The sequence below is a fragment of the Silurus aristotelis genome, assembly GCF_946808225.1.
Source record: "Silurus aristotelis genome assembly, chromosome: 26".
NCBI lineage: Eukaryota > Metazoa > Chordata > Actinopteri > Siluriformes > Siluridae > Silurus > Silurus aristotelis.
This window is the reverse complement of record NC_139599.1, coordinates 5814225-5830594: the sequence shown is the minus strand read 5'-3', so window position 1 is coordinate 5830594 and position 16370 is coordinate 5814225. Positions and strand designations below refer to the sequence as shown.

The window sequence follows — 16370 nt, the reverse complement described above, 5'->3', positions numbered from 1 at the left end:
ACTCAAACACATCGAATGGTGTTGCATGAAACGAGAGTATATACAAATTAATTTTATCACCCGTGTTTTTTAATTTTTTTAAAACATTAATATGATGTAAATTTGACAATTTTTATTTTGAGCTGCCAGGACAAATAGTAACATTGAGGTATATGTGTGCAGCAGTCTTGTGCGCAGCGCAGTCCAGCGGAGGCGGAATATTAAAAAAAGAAACCTCGTTTCAGATCCACAAGTTGGTCCTTTTCGGTTTAAGGAGATGAGGTGAGTGCGTTGGTGCATGTTGGAAAGATTTCTGGTTATTTAAGGCAAAAAACGGCGCCTTGTGTGTTAGTGTTGGACTGGAAGCCTGGTTGTGTTGGAACGGCTGAAGTTAGCTTAGCATGTTAGCCGTTCCAACATGGCGGCCTGATTCAGGAAGGTGAAATGTTCAGACTGAAAGCTCTGCATCAGCGCTGGATCTCGGTGTCGTGTGCGCACCGTGGTCACGTTTTCACCCGCTAGAAACCTTCCCACGGGTGTTTGTTTATCCAAAAACAAAACCGACCTTCAGTATTTCCGAACGGTGTGTTTGAAACATGGCCTTTCCTTGTTCTGACGATGGCGAGCAGGAGCGTGGTGTTATTCGACAAAGATAGACTCTGTGAGCGACTCCTGCGATACCTAGACGCTGAAATCAAGCTCGGGTTTAAGGTGATGGAGAACATGTAGGGTTTGTGGAGATATAAATACTATTATTATAAAGGTGGCTTGTTTTTCCAGCCCGGAGAAGAGGCTTTGGGCAGTTCTAGCAGCTCTAATATATGAATATGTTTATAATGTCAGTGGATTAGACCTCGATCAGAGAGTGAGGGACATCACAACCGAGTTCATGTTGTTTTTCTTATAAAGGAAGCTTATCGTGGGCATAAACTGTGCCCTTCTAAATTGGAATACAGGGTCAGTGATGTGTGTGTGTTTTGCTAAAGCACATTCCGATTTAAGATTAGACTTCTACAGCAAACAAAACGTTGAACTGATCTGGTTTATTTGTTCATGTTGCGTGTCAATGTAATTGCGATTACTGCTGAAGTGAGCTTTTTTTTTATTTTTATTTTTTTAAATTTTTATATATATATATATAAGGTTGCACGTCTTTTATTATTTAAAGCTTCACTAGTCTATATTTTCCTTGTTTTACTGCGTAGGAACGAGTAATAATGATCCACAGGGTCAGCATGTGGTTTTAGCAGCGTTCTGACAGTTCACGCGCATGCGCACTTTGTTTCCCCGGCTCCCCTTTTCAATTCTTATTTTTTTATATATATAATATATATATACTTTTTTTTTCTAGATCCACTTTTTTCCCCCCTGAATAAAGGTGAGCTTCACTACTTGATATGACGTACTGCTAAAATTATAAAGGGGTAACTGAGCCACTGAAGAACTCCGAAGATGGATTTGGGCTGTATTTTAATATAAACATTGGTCTACAATGGCTTTGCAGTTGGTCAACAGCTCTGCATTTACTAAGCCGTGCACCCGAACAACGACAAAACGAATAGACGCTCGGTGTCATCCAGACGAGGACGTGTTCGTTTTTTTTAGCCTGGTTCCTCTCAAGGTTTCCTCCTCATACCGTGTCAGGGATTATTTACTTACGGTTATCGCCACTGGCTCGCTAATATGTCTCACTAAAGCTGCTTTGGCACAATGTTTGTTGGTCGAAAGCACTCTACAAATAAAATTGAATTTAATTCACCTTGTATCACTACCTTGAGATCACTCCACACTCACAGGTGACTATTAGTTGTCTGTGAATGTGCACATCACCGAGCTGTGATTTATTATTATTATTATTATTATTATTATTATTATTATTATTATAATTCATCATCAGCAGTTCAAAATCTTCAAGACCATTCCAATGTCACATGTTGTCTTCATTCCCCACTACGTTTAGTTCCTACCTGCAGTTTGGTCTGGTTTACTGATTGACAAGTGTCATGTGGCATGTCCTTTTTATTAAAACTAAAACACGCCGCTGCTCTGCATACAATGCTAGTGCGAAGCCTGGAATGTAATATATGCAAAATCTAATGTTTTGCATAATATGGAAAACAGGCAACTGGTTTTCAACCTGATTAGTGGCTTACCGAGATTGAGCTTCAACTAGTCCGAAGGGAAACGAGTGACTTGACGCTTGCTGGTGTGAACACGGGGTAAAAGTGCCCCTTCTTATCATTCCAATATCAGATGTGGCCTGACTATCGCCAGCGTGACGCCACGAGCCGAACTCAAGAGTCCGCTTTATGCACAAGTATTGAATAGTTTCATAGGGAGACTTTTCGATTGGAATTAAACCTCCAATAAAGGAAACATTTTTATAAATTATATAGTATAAAAACAGTTGACATATTGCAGACACTGGTTACAGACAAGAACATTTCCATGGGAATAAACTGTGAATTTAGAAAATTGCAGGTTAGTCTGTAACAGGGAACTTAAATTTAATTTAATTAAATTAATCTGATTTGGGTTAAACAACCGGAATTATTGCAATTTCAGTTGAATTTCTACCCTGCACATTCATCATTCACATGAACACAGCACTTACATGCATCATTTCTTAAATCCTGCACACAAAATGTCAAAAAATGTCCATCTTTTTTGCGATTATTCATGTAAATTCCATAAATATTATACATTTGTTTAAAACTTCTTTGTGCAACAAAATGATACCAACAATTACTAATTTTCGATAACAACTGACCAAACAAAATGCTTTTGTATATTCTAAATATTTGTTTGTATATGGTACAGTTCACATACATTTCCTCAAATTTCAAATTAATTACCATTAATTCTCATACATACTTAAGTGTTTCCAAAATTCGCCTGGAAACGCAAACTACCCGTCAGGAGATGCACATTCAGCTTCAGGAAATAAAACAGAACCCACGCACATAGTTTTACTCAAAATATACGTCGCGATTTGATCGGCGTGTTCTCTTTTTCTTTCGTTATTTAATTCCCCAATATTCAGCCCCAGACATGTCACAAAACGTGAACATGGAGAAGTGAGTTGACTGCGAATGCAGAAGATTCACACGAATCTTCCCATAAGAAACCTTTTACCCCGTTTCGTATTTTGTTGTTCTGCTATTGTTGGTCGAGAACGGCAGCAATAAAACGATCGCAGTCTCACGATATCGGACGACCTCTGGCCGAGTTTAGAAAAGAAATGAAGAAAAAAAAAAACGGCTTTCAATTCAGCTTTGTTACTCAGAGGAGGATGAGGGCAAAATAAATCAGACGGGAAGAAAATTACGGCGCAAATGTAAAATAAGAAATTGCACCAAGACCTGGTTGTTTAGGAAAAACCCTTTAGCAAGTCTACTCAGTGGAATGTATTTGGGAGGTTGGAGGAAACCCAAATTGAGGAAATAGAATAGAATCCTGTATGCAATTTTCAACACTTGATCTGTTTCCAGTGTAAAAAGGACTGCTAGTTTCTGCTACGTGCAATATTTTGCCAAAAGTTTGGGGACAACTGGTCATAAGTATTTGCTTTTTGAGCATCGCGTGCCACCTTCAGTTCCAATTTTAGCTCTTATGATTCCCTCAACTCTTCTGGGAAGATGTTCCACTAGATTTTGGAGTGTGCTTGTGGATATTTGTGTTCATCAGCCACAAGGGTGTTAGTAAAGTCATGTACTGGTGTAGGTGAGGTGAGAAGACCTGGGGTGCAGTCAGCGTTCCAATTCATCCCAAAGGTGTTAAGTAGGGTTGAGATCAAAGCTCTAAAGCAGGGCACTCAAGATCTAGAGTTTATGGAAGAACCGCATATGCCTTGTAAAAGCCAGTGTTTCAATACTTTTGTCCATATAGTGTATAGACGAAAGTTTATGGGCACCTGACCATAAGATTCGTACGTGCTTTCTGAACATCTGTTCCACATTTAGACCTGTTACAATAACCTCCACTTTTCCGGGAAGATGTTCCACTAGATTTTGGACCGTGATCATGGAGATTTGTGCTCAGACAGCGACAAGGGTGTTGGTAAAGTCAGGTACATACACGAGGAGCTCTATAGCAGGAGATTTTCTACTCCAACTCACTTAAAGCATGGTGGTGGCTTTGTGCACAGGGGAATTGTCATGCTGGAACAGGTTCGGGTCTCCTAGTTCAAGTGAAAGGGAAGCGTTCATGCTACCGCATCCAAAGACAAACATATACAGCTGTGTGCATCTGAGTTTGGGTTAACAGTTTGTGGAAGACCCACATATGGATATGGAAAAGGCTCGGCGTTCCAATACTTTTGCAAATAACGCAGTGTTAATCGATAGTGTGTGAGTGTGTGTTTAAGGGGCGTGATCCTTATTTTTCATTGCGTCCAGCTCTCGGTTTTTATAAGACTTGCCCGATCTGCTGGCAGTGAGACAGCAGTAGCCCAGCACACGACGTATAATTATTGTGCCGTTTTCTCTGCCACGTTGCCTCCATTTTTCCCCCCCCTCCCCCCAAGATTTACGTCATCTGAAGTTGTATTTGTTCCATTTTTGTATACAATATGTTCTTTGCCGTGTTTATATACACAATATAGATCTAGACAATATAGATCGAGAGCGTTTGATCCAGGTTTTTAACGCATCATCTGCAAAGTCGGAGAGCGATCAAACGAACGCCACGCTCGAATCTTCCTTCAGACGCTGATGCGCATCCCGATATTACAAAAGAACAACTTTGTGATTGCGACGTGTCCGGTTGGTGGACTTTTTTGATGCTAACCCCTTGTGCTTTTTTAACCTCAGCTTGTTCATGGCAGGCGAAGCTCCGCAGCGCTCACAACAAAACGATCGATCCGCGACCGTCTGCGTTTCCACGCTCGAGTCAGACTCCATGTTGCGAGCAGCCGGATCGAAGGATGGAGCTGTAAAATTGCTGGGTTTTGTGGATATTTTGAGCAAAAAAATTAGTTTTGATTAGGGTTTTCGCAGGGTCTTTAAAAAGTCTCGCTGGTGTTGTAGTTCTTTCTTTCGCTAGTCCAAATATATTTCGCAGGATTTCGACTACAAATGAGATCAACATGCAACAGCCAATCGGCTTTCTGTTGTTGGCCCGAATCTCCCTCGGATTGCACCACAGGCGTAAAACTGATAAGTTTTTCAGCTACGAGGAAGCGCAAGTTTAAAAAAGCTTGAAAAATACACATTTAGGCCTCGGTTAAGACCAGTTGCTCACACCGTGTTTGTGTGCGTTTTTTTTTGTTTTTTGATGTCGTGATATTGGTCTTTAATAGGTCTTCATTCTTAATGGTCCTATAAAGTCTTAAGTTTGACTTTGCGAAACCTGCGGAAACCCTGATGACACAATGTATTGAGACACAAATGCGTGACAGTCACAGAGGAACTCGGTGCTATAATCATTTGCATGTAATGAAGTTGCACATGCGGTGTATATATAGTACCGTGCAGGCAGGTGTGGAACCAAAGTGCTGAAAAATGAAAATGCTTTCACAAATTAAAATGGTAATAGTTTATATTTGCCAATTAAAATGGAAAATAAGTGAACATAAGATAAATCAAAATCAAGTCAATATCTGGAGTGGGCAATATTTTGGCTTTTAATTCCTAATTTTTCCACACTTTGCACAATTGGACAAAGGGAATTTTGTAGGATCAAAGTCAGGTGTGCGGATTAAGCAATGATACCAATGACAGTAGATGCTAAAGATCATCAATTACAAATGGATGGTTAAAACATGGTCAGAAACAGTTTTGTAGGAGGCATCAAACTGGGTGAGGTACAGAAAGACTCTGCTACTAGGTTGAGGTTGTGGAAGACAGTTTTATGTCACAGGTCTTACACCAAGGCAAGACTGAGCACAGCTCATCATGTAGTACCATCAAGGAGGTCTTTGATACGTGCCAAATGTATTCTGCACCAGGACAACGAGCCAAAACATACAGCCAAGATCACACATACAGTGTAGAGAAGAACAAGGAGTACTGGAATTAATAGTTTTGGCCCCCACATGGTCCTGATCTCTACGTCATTCAGTCTGTCTGGGATTACATTGAGACATGTCTACATCCACAGATGATGTGTGGTTAGTTCTCCAAGATGTTAAAAAACAACCTACCTGTCGACTTCCTTCTAAAACCGTGTGCATGTGTACCCAGATTTAATGCTGTTTTAATACAAAGGGTGTTCACACCAAATATTGCCTGGTTTTAGACGTTCATTTTGTTAATTGATACAGATAAACTATTAACCCCCCTCTTTTTAAGCATTTTTATTTTAAACCAATGTTTCACAAGTGCTCTAAACCTTTCCCCAGTACTGTATGTATGTATAGCAGAACGCTGATGATGTGATCATGTTCGGGCATTTCAGTCGACTTCGGAGCTCTGTTTTCGCTTCAGAGCTCATGTTTCTGCCCTTCATTTTTAAAGTCTCTGTCTAACATGCATATTTTTTAAAATAGCAAAGCAATTTGTATTTACAATATCAGGATCAGGTTTGTTGGCCAAGTGTTTTGATACACCAGCTGTTGGTGACTCAAAAGTACAAACATAAATAACACTATAAATTTAGCTTGGACTATATACAAGACAAAACGGACAATGTGAGACAATACAGACGGTATCAATCATTAGTTTATTAGTAATTGATTTAGTTTTATGTTTGCAAAATTGTTTGATTCACATGCATAGTTTCACCCACAGTTTTTTATCCATGCCACTCTGAAAATAATTTCACCATTTTTTTTCAATGCAAAAATATTGCTGTCCCTCTGATTCCGGATTGGTTCAGTTTCGGTACGGTCGGGGGAAGAAATTCAAAACGTAAAATTGCTTCCCGCTTTTTAAATAATAAACGCAGTCTTATTATTAACATTTGTAAACGTCAACGGCTTACTTAAAAAAAAAAAAAATAAAATCTGAAATATTTTATGCAAATAAAATATACAAAAAAATGGAATAAATCAAATTAATGCAATACACTTTATTATATTGAATAAATTGAGTAATCGATTAAATTAGCACCAATTAAATTGATTAAATCACCCCAGTTGAATTTTTTTCATATTTAATTTTCTAAAGATATGATGTATTTTGTTGTTCTACTTATTTCAGCATAATTTAACAAATGTCTTCATTCCCTCCATCTTTTATTTATTCACTCCCTCGATATGTGGAACTGTCAGGATTTTCTCAGTTTGAGAGAAATTCTTGAAGCTGTACATAAAACGCAGAAGAATCCACGTCGCTTGCAATGGCGATGGCAAGTTTTCAGGACGTGTACCGTTACACCTCTAATAAATATATAACATGTTGAACCAAATCAACGCCCGGATTTAGTCAGAAGATAGTTTCACAAGGGGTCTGGGATTTTTTCAGTCACCGAAACCTCTTACAAAGAGGCCACAGTAAACGTAGCTAGGAGTTCCCTGTAGAGGTCAGAGAGACGTTGTGCTTTAAGTGTTAACATGCACTTTGCGGGCGTCAGTCTCAGTACAGAGTAACAAGCGATTTAAAAAGAATTGCCAGGTTTGGCGATCCAAAAATCGTTGGTCACCTGATTATCTAACACACGTCTACTACAGAAACAGGCTTCTGGTTGGTTGTTTTGAAAGTGGCTGGAGCAGTTTCACGCCTGACATTCGGTGTGTTAGGAGAACACACGTTTGACGTGTCCGATGCTTTCTGTTCGTTTGTGAACTGGTTTGGTTTTTACACCGCACAAGCCAGAAAGGGGAAAAAAAGCAACGGCTGAGAGGCTTTTTTTTTTTTTTACTTTTCTTATTTTCTTTGTGGGTCACATAAAGAATAGAGAACCTAGCATTTCTGCAGAGGTCAGTCCAAGCAATAGATCACATCTTTCTTTTTGTATGTTGTCAGAAAAATTATCTTTCCAAATATGTCCTGAGCCATTTCGCTCTGATGATACATGTACGTATGAGATGTGGCCATGTGAACACGTTTAGTGGAAAGATGGAGAATTGGGGGATTTAGTAGATATCTGCAGATTAATGGGGTCACAAGTTCAAATCTCAGCGCCACCAAGCTGCCACTCCTGGACTTTGCTTGGTCACTCTGAACTGCATAGTTGCAGAAATGAGAGAATTGTACGTCTCTCTCTGGATAAGATCGTCTTTTCAATAACATAAATAGCATAAATGTAGTTCAATCAAAACTGGCTGGAATCTACTACAGCGCCAACAACTCGGCTGATCGATTTTATTGGTTTCGATGATCGAAGTTCTTCATTCAGGGACTTGACAACGCTTTGCTCTTGTATGATGGCTTTCTAGCCTGCTGTAGGATGCGTGCCAGGTATAGCCTGTTACACTAGTGATTAGATTTTATGCAAATGGCATGAGTACGTGAGCTCAGCTGGTGTTGCATGTTGGGTTTACATGAAGATTTTGCTTATGTAGCACACGAGAAGAGCTCAGGATTTTGGGATATCCTAGTCATTTTAAGAACTATGGGGCATGTAATTTGCTATTGTGTGTTTCTATTGTTAGTTTTTTGTCCCCACTGTTTGCACTCGGTTGTACACGATGCACTTTATGTGGCGAGGACACTTACTTTAGTTCTGAGCTCCGTGTTCTGTTGTCTAGCTTTATGTTGTTTATGTAGCACCCGGGTTCTGGACGAACGTTCTCATTTTACAACTCTGTCTGTCTGTCTGTCTGGTAGAAATGTCAATAAAAGCTTCTTGACTTAATGGCACACAAAATTTCTGGTTCTGACCGTACCTCGGTTTTTTTAGTTGCGGTCATTAGTGCGATCTTGTATGATTAACTTACAAGTGGTCTTCTATTTTACAGGTACGCCCCGATTTTATTAATCTGGACTGGTCATTTTCCCTCCTTTTTTATTTTTTATTAAAGAAGCCTGAATGACTTTTTTCTTTTGTCTACCCGATATACTTATCCTCCACGAATAAGGCCTGCTATTACTCTGCTGTTTTGCTAGGTACCCTACTAGTAATTGGTTGCAGTTGGGAAGCTGGAAGCCTTCGAAAGCAGTTCGTTTGAAGCTGGGAATCATATAAAGAAGCCACTATTGTGAAGGCCATTTCAGACCGGATGTCTGACACACCCCCGAGCACGATCACGGCAATTAAATTTTTTTCCCCCCAAATGAACCACACTAGGAGGATAAACGCCTCAGAATCGATCCCACCCAGACTAAACCCTGCGCAAACATTAGCCGCTTCATGCTCTTGTGCTGATCCCAGACTGCAGCATAAACACTTGTAATCTTCTAACCACTGCTGTAATGGTGAAGCGCGCATGCGGTCACCGAGAAGAACTGCACTTCAGCCTTTGCATCCAGAAAGAGGAAGGATTTCACACACCCCCCTCTCCCCGCAAGGTGCTAGATAACGAGATACGAAACTTGACAGCGAGAGGGAACGGTGCGAGCTTACGCTGCATAAAAATGCTCCTTTTTTTTTTAAGCCTCGTATTCGTGCCCTGTAATATATATATATGCTTTGTGGGTATCTCGGGAGTCGTGCGGTTCGGCACAACGTTCAGGGAACGTATTCGCAAGTCAGGATTGTGTCCGAAGACGAAATCCCTGAACGCCCCCAGTCAAGTGTCAAGAAACCATGTCCAAATGTTAAAACCCGAAACGGTGGAGATACGGCGTTATTAGATTCCTGGCCGACTCGATGACATCAGTGCAGTAGATGGGTTCTTATGTTTGCTTTCTTAACAAAGCCTCCGTGCTTTCTCAGGACGTAGTGTCTTTCTTGAATCTTCGACCCCCCCAAACCAAACTCTGCTCTTTGTTTTGTTTTTTTTCCTCCTCCATATCTGGCTTCACAGCATTCTGTCACTTGTACATTCTCTCTCTTCACCAGGTGCACCGTTTGTGTTTCGGTCTGTGACGCATGACACAGGATGTGGAGGTTTCTGTGAATGGTTTCTGTGTAACGTAAAAAGAATGAATAGGTATTTAGCAATTGTGCCTAAAAAATGGTGATATGCTGATTGAGAGGAAGATCAGGATGGACGGATTTATAGACTTCCAATTTCAATTGTTCATTAATGAATACGAACACGCGTTGAGACCAGAGCAATCTGAAAAAGCAAGTCTGTTTCCTTTAAGTGCAAGATGTAGTTTAAACAGAGAGCTAAAACACACACACACACACACACACACACACACACACACACACACACACACACACACAACTAACACAAGCAGTTGTGCGAATACTAATACCGAGACTCAGTTCGGGCTGTGAAATACGATCGTATAATATGATCTCAGAATACTTTTTTTTCTTTTTAGTGTTTTTACAGCAGGTACCAACGTGAAATCTCGAGTTTTGTCAACTGTGCAGTGTTTTAGCATATTGTCAATCATATTGTTTCGAACTGCTGCGTCAAAGGGTGGAGTAATACTATGGGAAAAGAGCGATCTGCCTCTTCTCTTGTGGTTCGATTTATATCTGGTGACTGTGGTCAGATCTGGCAACCCTTCTCCCAACGCAGCTGGTCGTTAAAATCACGGGTGTAAAAAAAGCTGAATTCGGAACGGAGCTAAAATTGAAGATGTGTTTTGAACAAAGCAGGTTTCTAATGTTCTAATACAGTGCTGTTCCTCTTCCCGCTTTATTTTCAGGTGCTCTGGCACTGCAGCCATGTCGGCGTCGAGCCCGTAAGGGAGCCTTCGTGCCTTAAGGCTCCAGGTCTCCGTTCGAGCCTTCGTCTTCAGAATCATCATCAACAGCAGCAATGTCAAGCTCGGGCTTTCCCCCCAGTCAGGGGAGCTTCAGCAGCGAGCAGAGCCGCTATACCACCCACTCAGTCCAGTACGCGTACAGTTCTTCACGCCATCCACAGGTAAGTCCTGCCATTCCGATGCTGCGTGGAGATTTTAAGGTTGTAAAAGCGTGGCAAACTTCCACTAAATTTTCAGAACCTTTCCCTGGGAACTTCATTTGGGGAAATATTCCAAGTTGGAAACTTACCAGGAATGAATGGGAATTCATAGGAATGTATTTATCTAAACTGTATCATGTACAAACCTAAATTTAAAAATTTTGTAAAGCTGACATGCATGCAAACGAATACAGATTTTAAAGAATTTTTGAATTTTGTAAGTATAACGTTGTTGCACAATAGCTTACACAAGGCACACAATTGTTTTAAACATAAATATATGTAATTTATGTGAATACTTGACATTTTGTGTGCAGGTTGTAAGAAATGATGCGTGTTGTGTTATAAACGAATGCACAGTGCATGTAGGGGGCGTGGCCTCAGTGGGCATGCAGTAAGTGTGCTGTGTGCATGTGATTGTTGAATGTTCAGGGTAGAAATTCAACTGAAATGGCATTAAACCTGGTTGTTTTAACAAAAATTATCCTTTAAGTTTCCCAACTACAGTTTAGTTGCCTGTTATTCCCTAACCTGCAATTTTGTAAATTCCCTGTTTATTTCTGTTAGTTTCCATTCATTCCCATGGAAAGTTTCCAGTCTTGAAAATTCCTCGAATTTTGCAACCCTACATTTAATTCCATTCAGGCCTGATCCAATAAAACTCAGTAAGGATGAGAAATCGGTTCTACCACATTAAATGCTGACTTCTTCTAGTTGTTCACTACGTCTCCACCATCTCACATATTCTGTTCATTTGGTACGTCACCTGGTCACGTTCTCAGAAACACTCACGTACATGCAGATTATTGGGAATAGTGGACGCATAGCATTACGTGTCCCCGAATTAAAACCCAGACTGACGTGTCTCAAATCGTATACATACGCGATATTATCTTTTACCAGTAACCATACCCAATTTTATTCTAAAAAGGTTTCGAATACCAGCGTTTAGGATTTTCCTCTTTGTGGAATCTTGTTCCAATTTCAAATGAGGCTTTTTGATGCAGTTCATGATGACGATCACGGCAACTGCAGGAAACGAACGTCAGTTGGTTTAAATGCTACCTTGCATGAAATCGCTAAACCTCACAGCAGATGCCATCTAGTGGACATTGCTTTTACTTTTTCATTGGGTGGAGGTAGCAGCAGCTCAGTGGTTAAGGCTCTTGGGTACTGATCAAAGGGTCAGGGGTTCAATCCTTAGCATTGCCATGCTGCCTATATTGGGGCCCTTGAGCAAGGCCCTTAACCCTTAAATCCTGTTGTTTTTATATGGAACAAACTGGGTAAAAGGCAAAATCACACAAAAATTGGACAGTGAATGACTGCAGGAACCTTCTGTGGATAAATGAGTCCAATTTGGACATATTTTGGCATCAACAGAAGAACTTGTGTAAGATGGAGAACAGGAGAGATGATGTTAGCAGACTGCCTCACACCCACAGTCAAACATGGATGGGGAGGCGTCTTAGAGACGTATTCCAGGTGGAAAAAAAACTGAGCTGACATGGCCACCATCCCAAACATGCAATACCATGCAATTCTGTCTGGCCTGTGGCTCGTTGGACCCAACTTCACCAAACCACAAGCTACATAGAGAGCTAACAGTCAGCAGGAGTGTTGGCTATAATGGAATGGCCTGCCCAGTCGCTGCACCTAGGGTTAGGGTTAGGGATGAAATGGATCCAAAAGTCAGAAGGAACTCTTCAACTAGTGAAGAATAAAAGGCTGAATCTGTAGAGAAATTAACTGTCCAGATGTTAATTATGTAAAGCAGTTATTGTTTAATGAAAATAAAGTGCAGCATCTGCATATTTATATATATTAGTTTGGTAAATGACCTAGTTTGCATATAAGAAAAGAAAAGATGCGTTTGTCTTTCAAACATGTAACTGTAGCTGCTTGTGTTTTTATTAAAAAAATTTTTTTACACTATACATCTACACTGGAGTATTTTCAGTTCCGAAATTTTTACTTTTAAAGTCCAAAAAGCCAAAGGCTGAACGTTTCTTTACATTTTGCCGCATATGCTTTTTGAGAGAATACGTCGTTAGTACTTTTATATTATAACAGACTTCTAACAAGTGATTTATCTTCTTGAAAAAGGCAGTGGTTTCTCCTATGGGGCTTTGAGTGTGTAATATTCATTTTATACCATCATTATTATACTTTTGCCTGTGCAAGTATTTTTGTATATTAAACACATTTGTTGATTTTAAAGCTTTTATTTTATTCAAAAGTCTTCTTGCTATTTTTTTTTTCTTCTTCTGCAAAGTGCCTCGTTTTGAGTTGCAGTTGAAACAAATGGACGGCGTTCTGTAAATACAGAGATAGATGAAGACGTGGCTCGAATTTCCTCTTCTACAAACCCCACTGTTTTTCGTCACGATGGGATTTTTATTGCACTAGTGAGGCATTGTGTTCATTTCAAACTTCACCATACAAATATTTTGTCTGTGAATTATATCGCCTGTGTTCAAAGCCCTTCGTTTGTACAGCAAGTTTGGAGAATGTGGTATCTGCTGAGACAGATGTTGGACAGCAGCTGCCAAGTCATTGTTCCTGATTCCTATTTTTCCCCCCAATGCAGTCATAACTAAAAAGCCTGCTTCATGGCCTGCTTTTTTTTCTTACTTTTTTTTCTTAATTTTTTCTTTTTTTAAATAGATCATTGGACGATGTTCATGTTAAGCCTAGCTGATGTCTTTATTAACTAATAATGCTGCATATAAATCATTTATTAGATAAATAGCTGAGGCATTGCACAAAGTTCTGAATGTATGTTATTTTTTTTATTTCTTGAGTAATTTGAAAGCTGACTTGGGCCTGAAAAGTCAAAGCACAAGCGCTACATCTGTCATATAAAATGTCCCTCTTTACATTTAAGATAATCAAGCGAGCTTTTGTTTAGAGACACACACATTTAGATCCCATGCTGAGTGCATTAGATGGTTGTCGGGAGGAATATGACTGGTCGTGTGTAGGATTCACTTTTTATAAGGTGGATACTTTGTTGCAATAATACAGTCTCAGAGCTAGCTTTTACACTGTGAGCCGAGAGGTGTGACAGTACACAAAATTCACAAGTCGGACAAGCTTTTAAACAATTTATAATAAAATGGCTGCTTGCTTTAAATAAAAAACTGAATTTTTACATTATATTTAATGAATCAATTTAACGCAATTTTTTAATTATATTGATTAAATCACAAAATTTATTACATTAAAAAATGCATTAAATAAATGGAACAATTTAATTTCCTCTCACATTTGGGTAATACAGGTGTGTGTGTGTGTGTGTGTGTGTGTGTGTGTGTGTGTGTGTGTGTGTGTAAGAATTTAAGAAACGTACGTGATATTTATTCATTCATAAATGAATGCATCCTTCATTCAGTCATTCACTCCCTCAAAATGCAGAATTTACGTAAATTTCTACTTTTAAGAGAAATTCTTGAAGCTGTTAAAAACGCACAGTCCAAACGGTGTTTCCGGTACGGCTCGTGTAATGACCCTGCGCTGAATGTGCTTTCCAAAATTTAATATGTTCATGTGGAAACTTGGATTGTAACGATGTTCCGCACGTTAAAACAAGGCTTGCATTCAGTGAACGTGTGCATTGTGCCGAAAGTCCTGTACCAAAACGATTCGGTACGAATACGATATGAGCTGCGATATTGTGGTTTTGATTGCACATTATTCAAGTCTCTTAATAGTCGTTGTATGGTGACCGAAGGTAGCTTGGTCTGTCTGTCTGTATCTATCTATCTGTCTGTATCTGTCTGTCTGTCTGTATATATCTGTCTGTCTGTCTGTCTCTATCTATCTGTATCTGTCTGTCTCTATCTATCTGTATCTGTCTGTCTGTCTGTCTGTCTGTCTGTCTGTCTGTCTGTCTGTCTGTCTGTCTGTCTGTCTGTCTGTCTGTCTGTCTGTCTGTCTGTCTGTATCTGTCTGTCTGTCTGTATCTGTCTGTCTGTATCTGTCTGTCTGTATCTATCTGTCTATCTGTCTATCTGTCTGTCTGTCTGTCTGTTTCTGTCTGTCTGTCTGTTTCTGTCTGTCTGTCTGTTTCTGTCTGTTTCTGTCTGTTTCTGTCTGTTTCTGTCTGTTTCTGTCTGTCTGTCTGTCTGTTTCTGTCTGTCTGTCTGTCTGTCTGTCTGTCTGTCTGTCTGTCTGTATCTATCTATCTATCTATCTATCTATCTATCTATCTATCTATCTATCTATCTATCTATCTATCTATCTATCTATCTATCTATCTCTCTCTCTCTCTCTCTCTCTCTCTCTCTCTCTCTCTCTCTCTCTCTCTCTCTCTCTCTCTCTCTCTCTCTCTCTCTCTCTCTCTCTCTCTCTCTAATCTATTCTATCTATCTATCTATCTATCTATCTATCTATCTATCTATCTATCTATCTATCTATCTATCTATCTATCTATCTATCTATCTATCTATCTATCTATCTATCTATCTATCTATCTATCTATCTATCTAATCTATCTATCTATCTAAGAAGCATCAGGGCTTTTCCATTAGAAATCAGAGTGGTTATCGGTTCACATTCCTCAGTGTTACAGACATGGCCTTGAACAGACCCCAGCTGTGCTCCCGATTGCATTCTCTCTCACTTTCTCTCTCTAGTGTTAAATACGCATTTTGGAGTGTGAGTTTTGGCCTTTCACCGCTGTCCTCTTTGTAACCATTTCTTTGTAAAGTCCAAAGTGACGATTGTTGCACCCATGAGCTTTTCTGAAGAATGCTCTACTTCTGCTAACTCGGCCGTTGTGAAATAGCCGTCTCTAGGTCAAGGGTCTTTAGCACGATTGGGAAATCGGCGGGAACTCGATAAAGGCTTGACCTCGAAATCTTCCCAAATGTGAAACTGAAATGTTTGGCCTTTGAGTGTCCTGTGTGTTTGGATTGCTATAATATCACCAGGTTCTCGTTTTTCCTTCTAAGCTGCGTTGAAAGTCTCGATCGGTTATTGGCGTGCACTTGTGCTGAAAAATAAACAAAATAGTTTGAGCTTGTGGTGCTGCAGTGGCTCCTGCTCGAATCTTTGCAGCCACCGAGGCAGGGCACAGGAGCCACGTCAGAAGTGTAAGCTGGCTTCGAAACTTGGCTGCTTGCCCTGAAGGTCGTTGGCAGTTTATTTGCTAAAATTTGATTAGAGTTCTAAGAACGATACTTTTACAGGAAGGCGTTTTCTCTGCCTCGTGTTTATGATCTGTGCTGCGTTGCAGACCGAGGAGAGTTTTTACTAGTCAAGGACGTCCAACAACTTGCATGGGCTTTTCGCTTAGCTAATGATTTTGATGTCGGAGGTTCAGCCCTTTTGAGGTTGTCTGGTTCTGCTTCATTGATTTTCCACACTGGACTGTTGGTTCATAAACCTGCTGTAGGTGATTGATCATGGAAAACTAATGGAGATGTCAGCAGGAGCGTTTGCATGTCTTCTTATCCATTTCACCTCAACAGTTGTACCT

At 39.9% G+C, this 16370-nt stretch overlaps 1 protein-coding gene across 50 annotated transcripts in view; it reads left to right on the top strand.

The window, feature by feature from the left end:
• The window catches only part of ncor1 (nuclear receptor corepressor 1), a 92889-nt gene that overhangs the window by 58 nt on the left and 76461 nt on the right, over positions 1-16370 (top strand). For 47 of the 50 annotated variants that reach the window (XM_083531515.1, XM_083531505.1, XM_083531507.1 and 44 more), the window contains exons 1-2: positions 87-261; positions 10629-10849. In XM_083531515.1, the coding sequence (XP_083387641.1) occupies positions 10742-10849 (108 nt within the window). In that variant the 5' untranslated portion in view covers positions 87-261; positions 10629-10741. Of the gene's footprint in view, positions 37-86; positions 262-10628; positions 10850-16370 lie in introns of those variants that run through there. The other 3 variants (XM_083531518.1, XM_083531493.1, XM_083531490.1) reach the window with 2 other exon arrangements.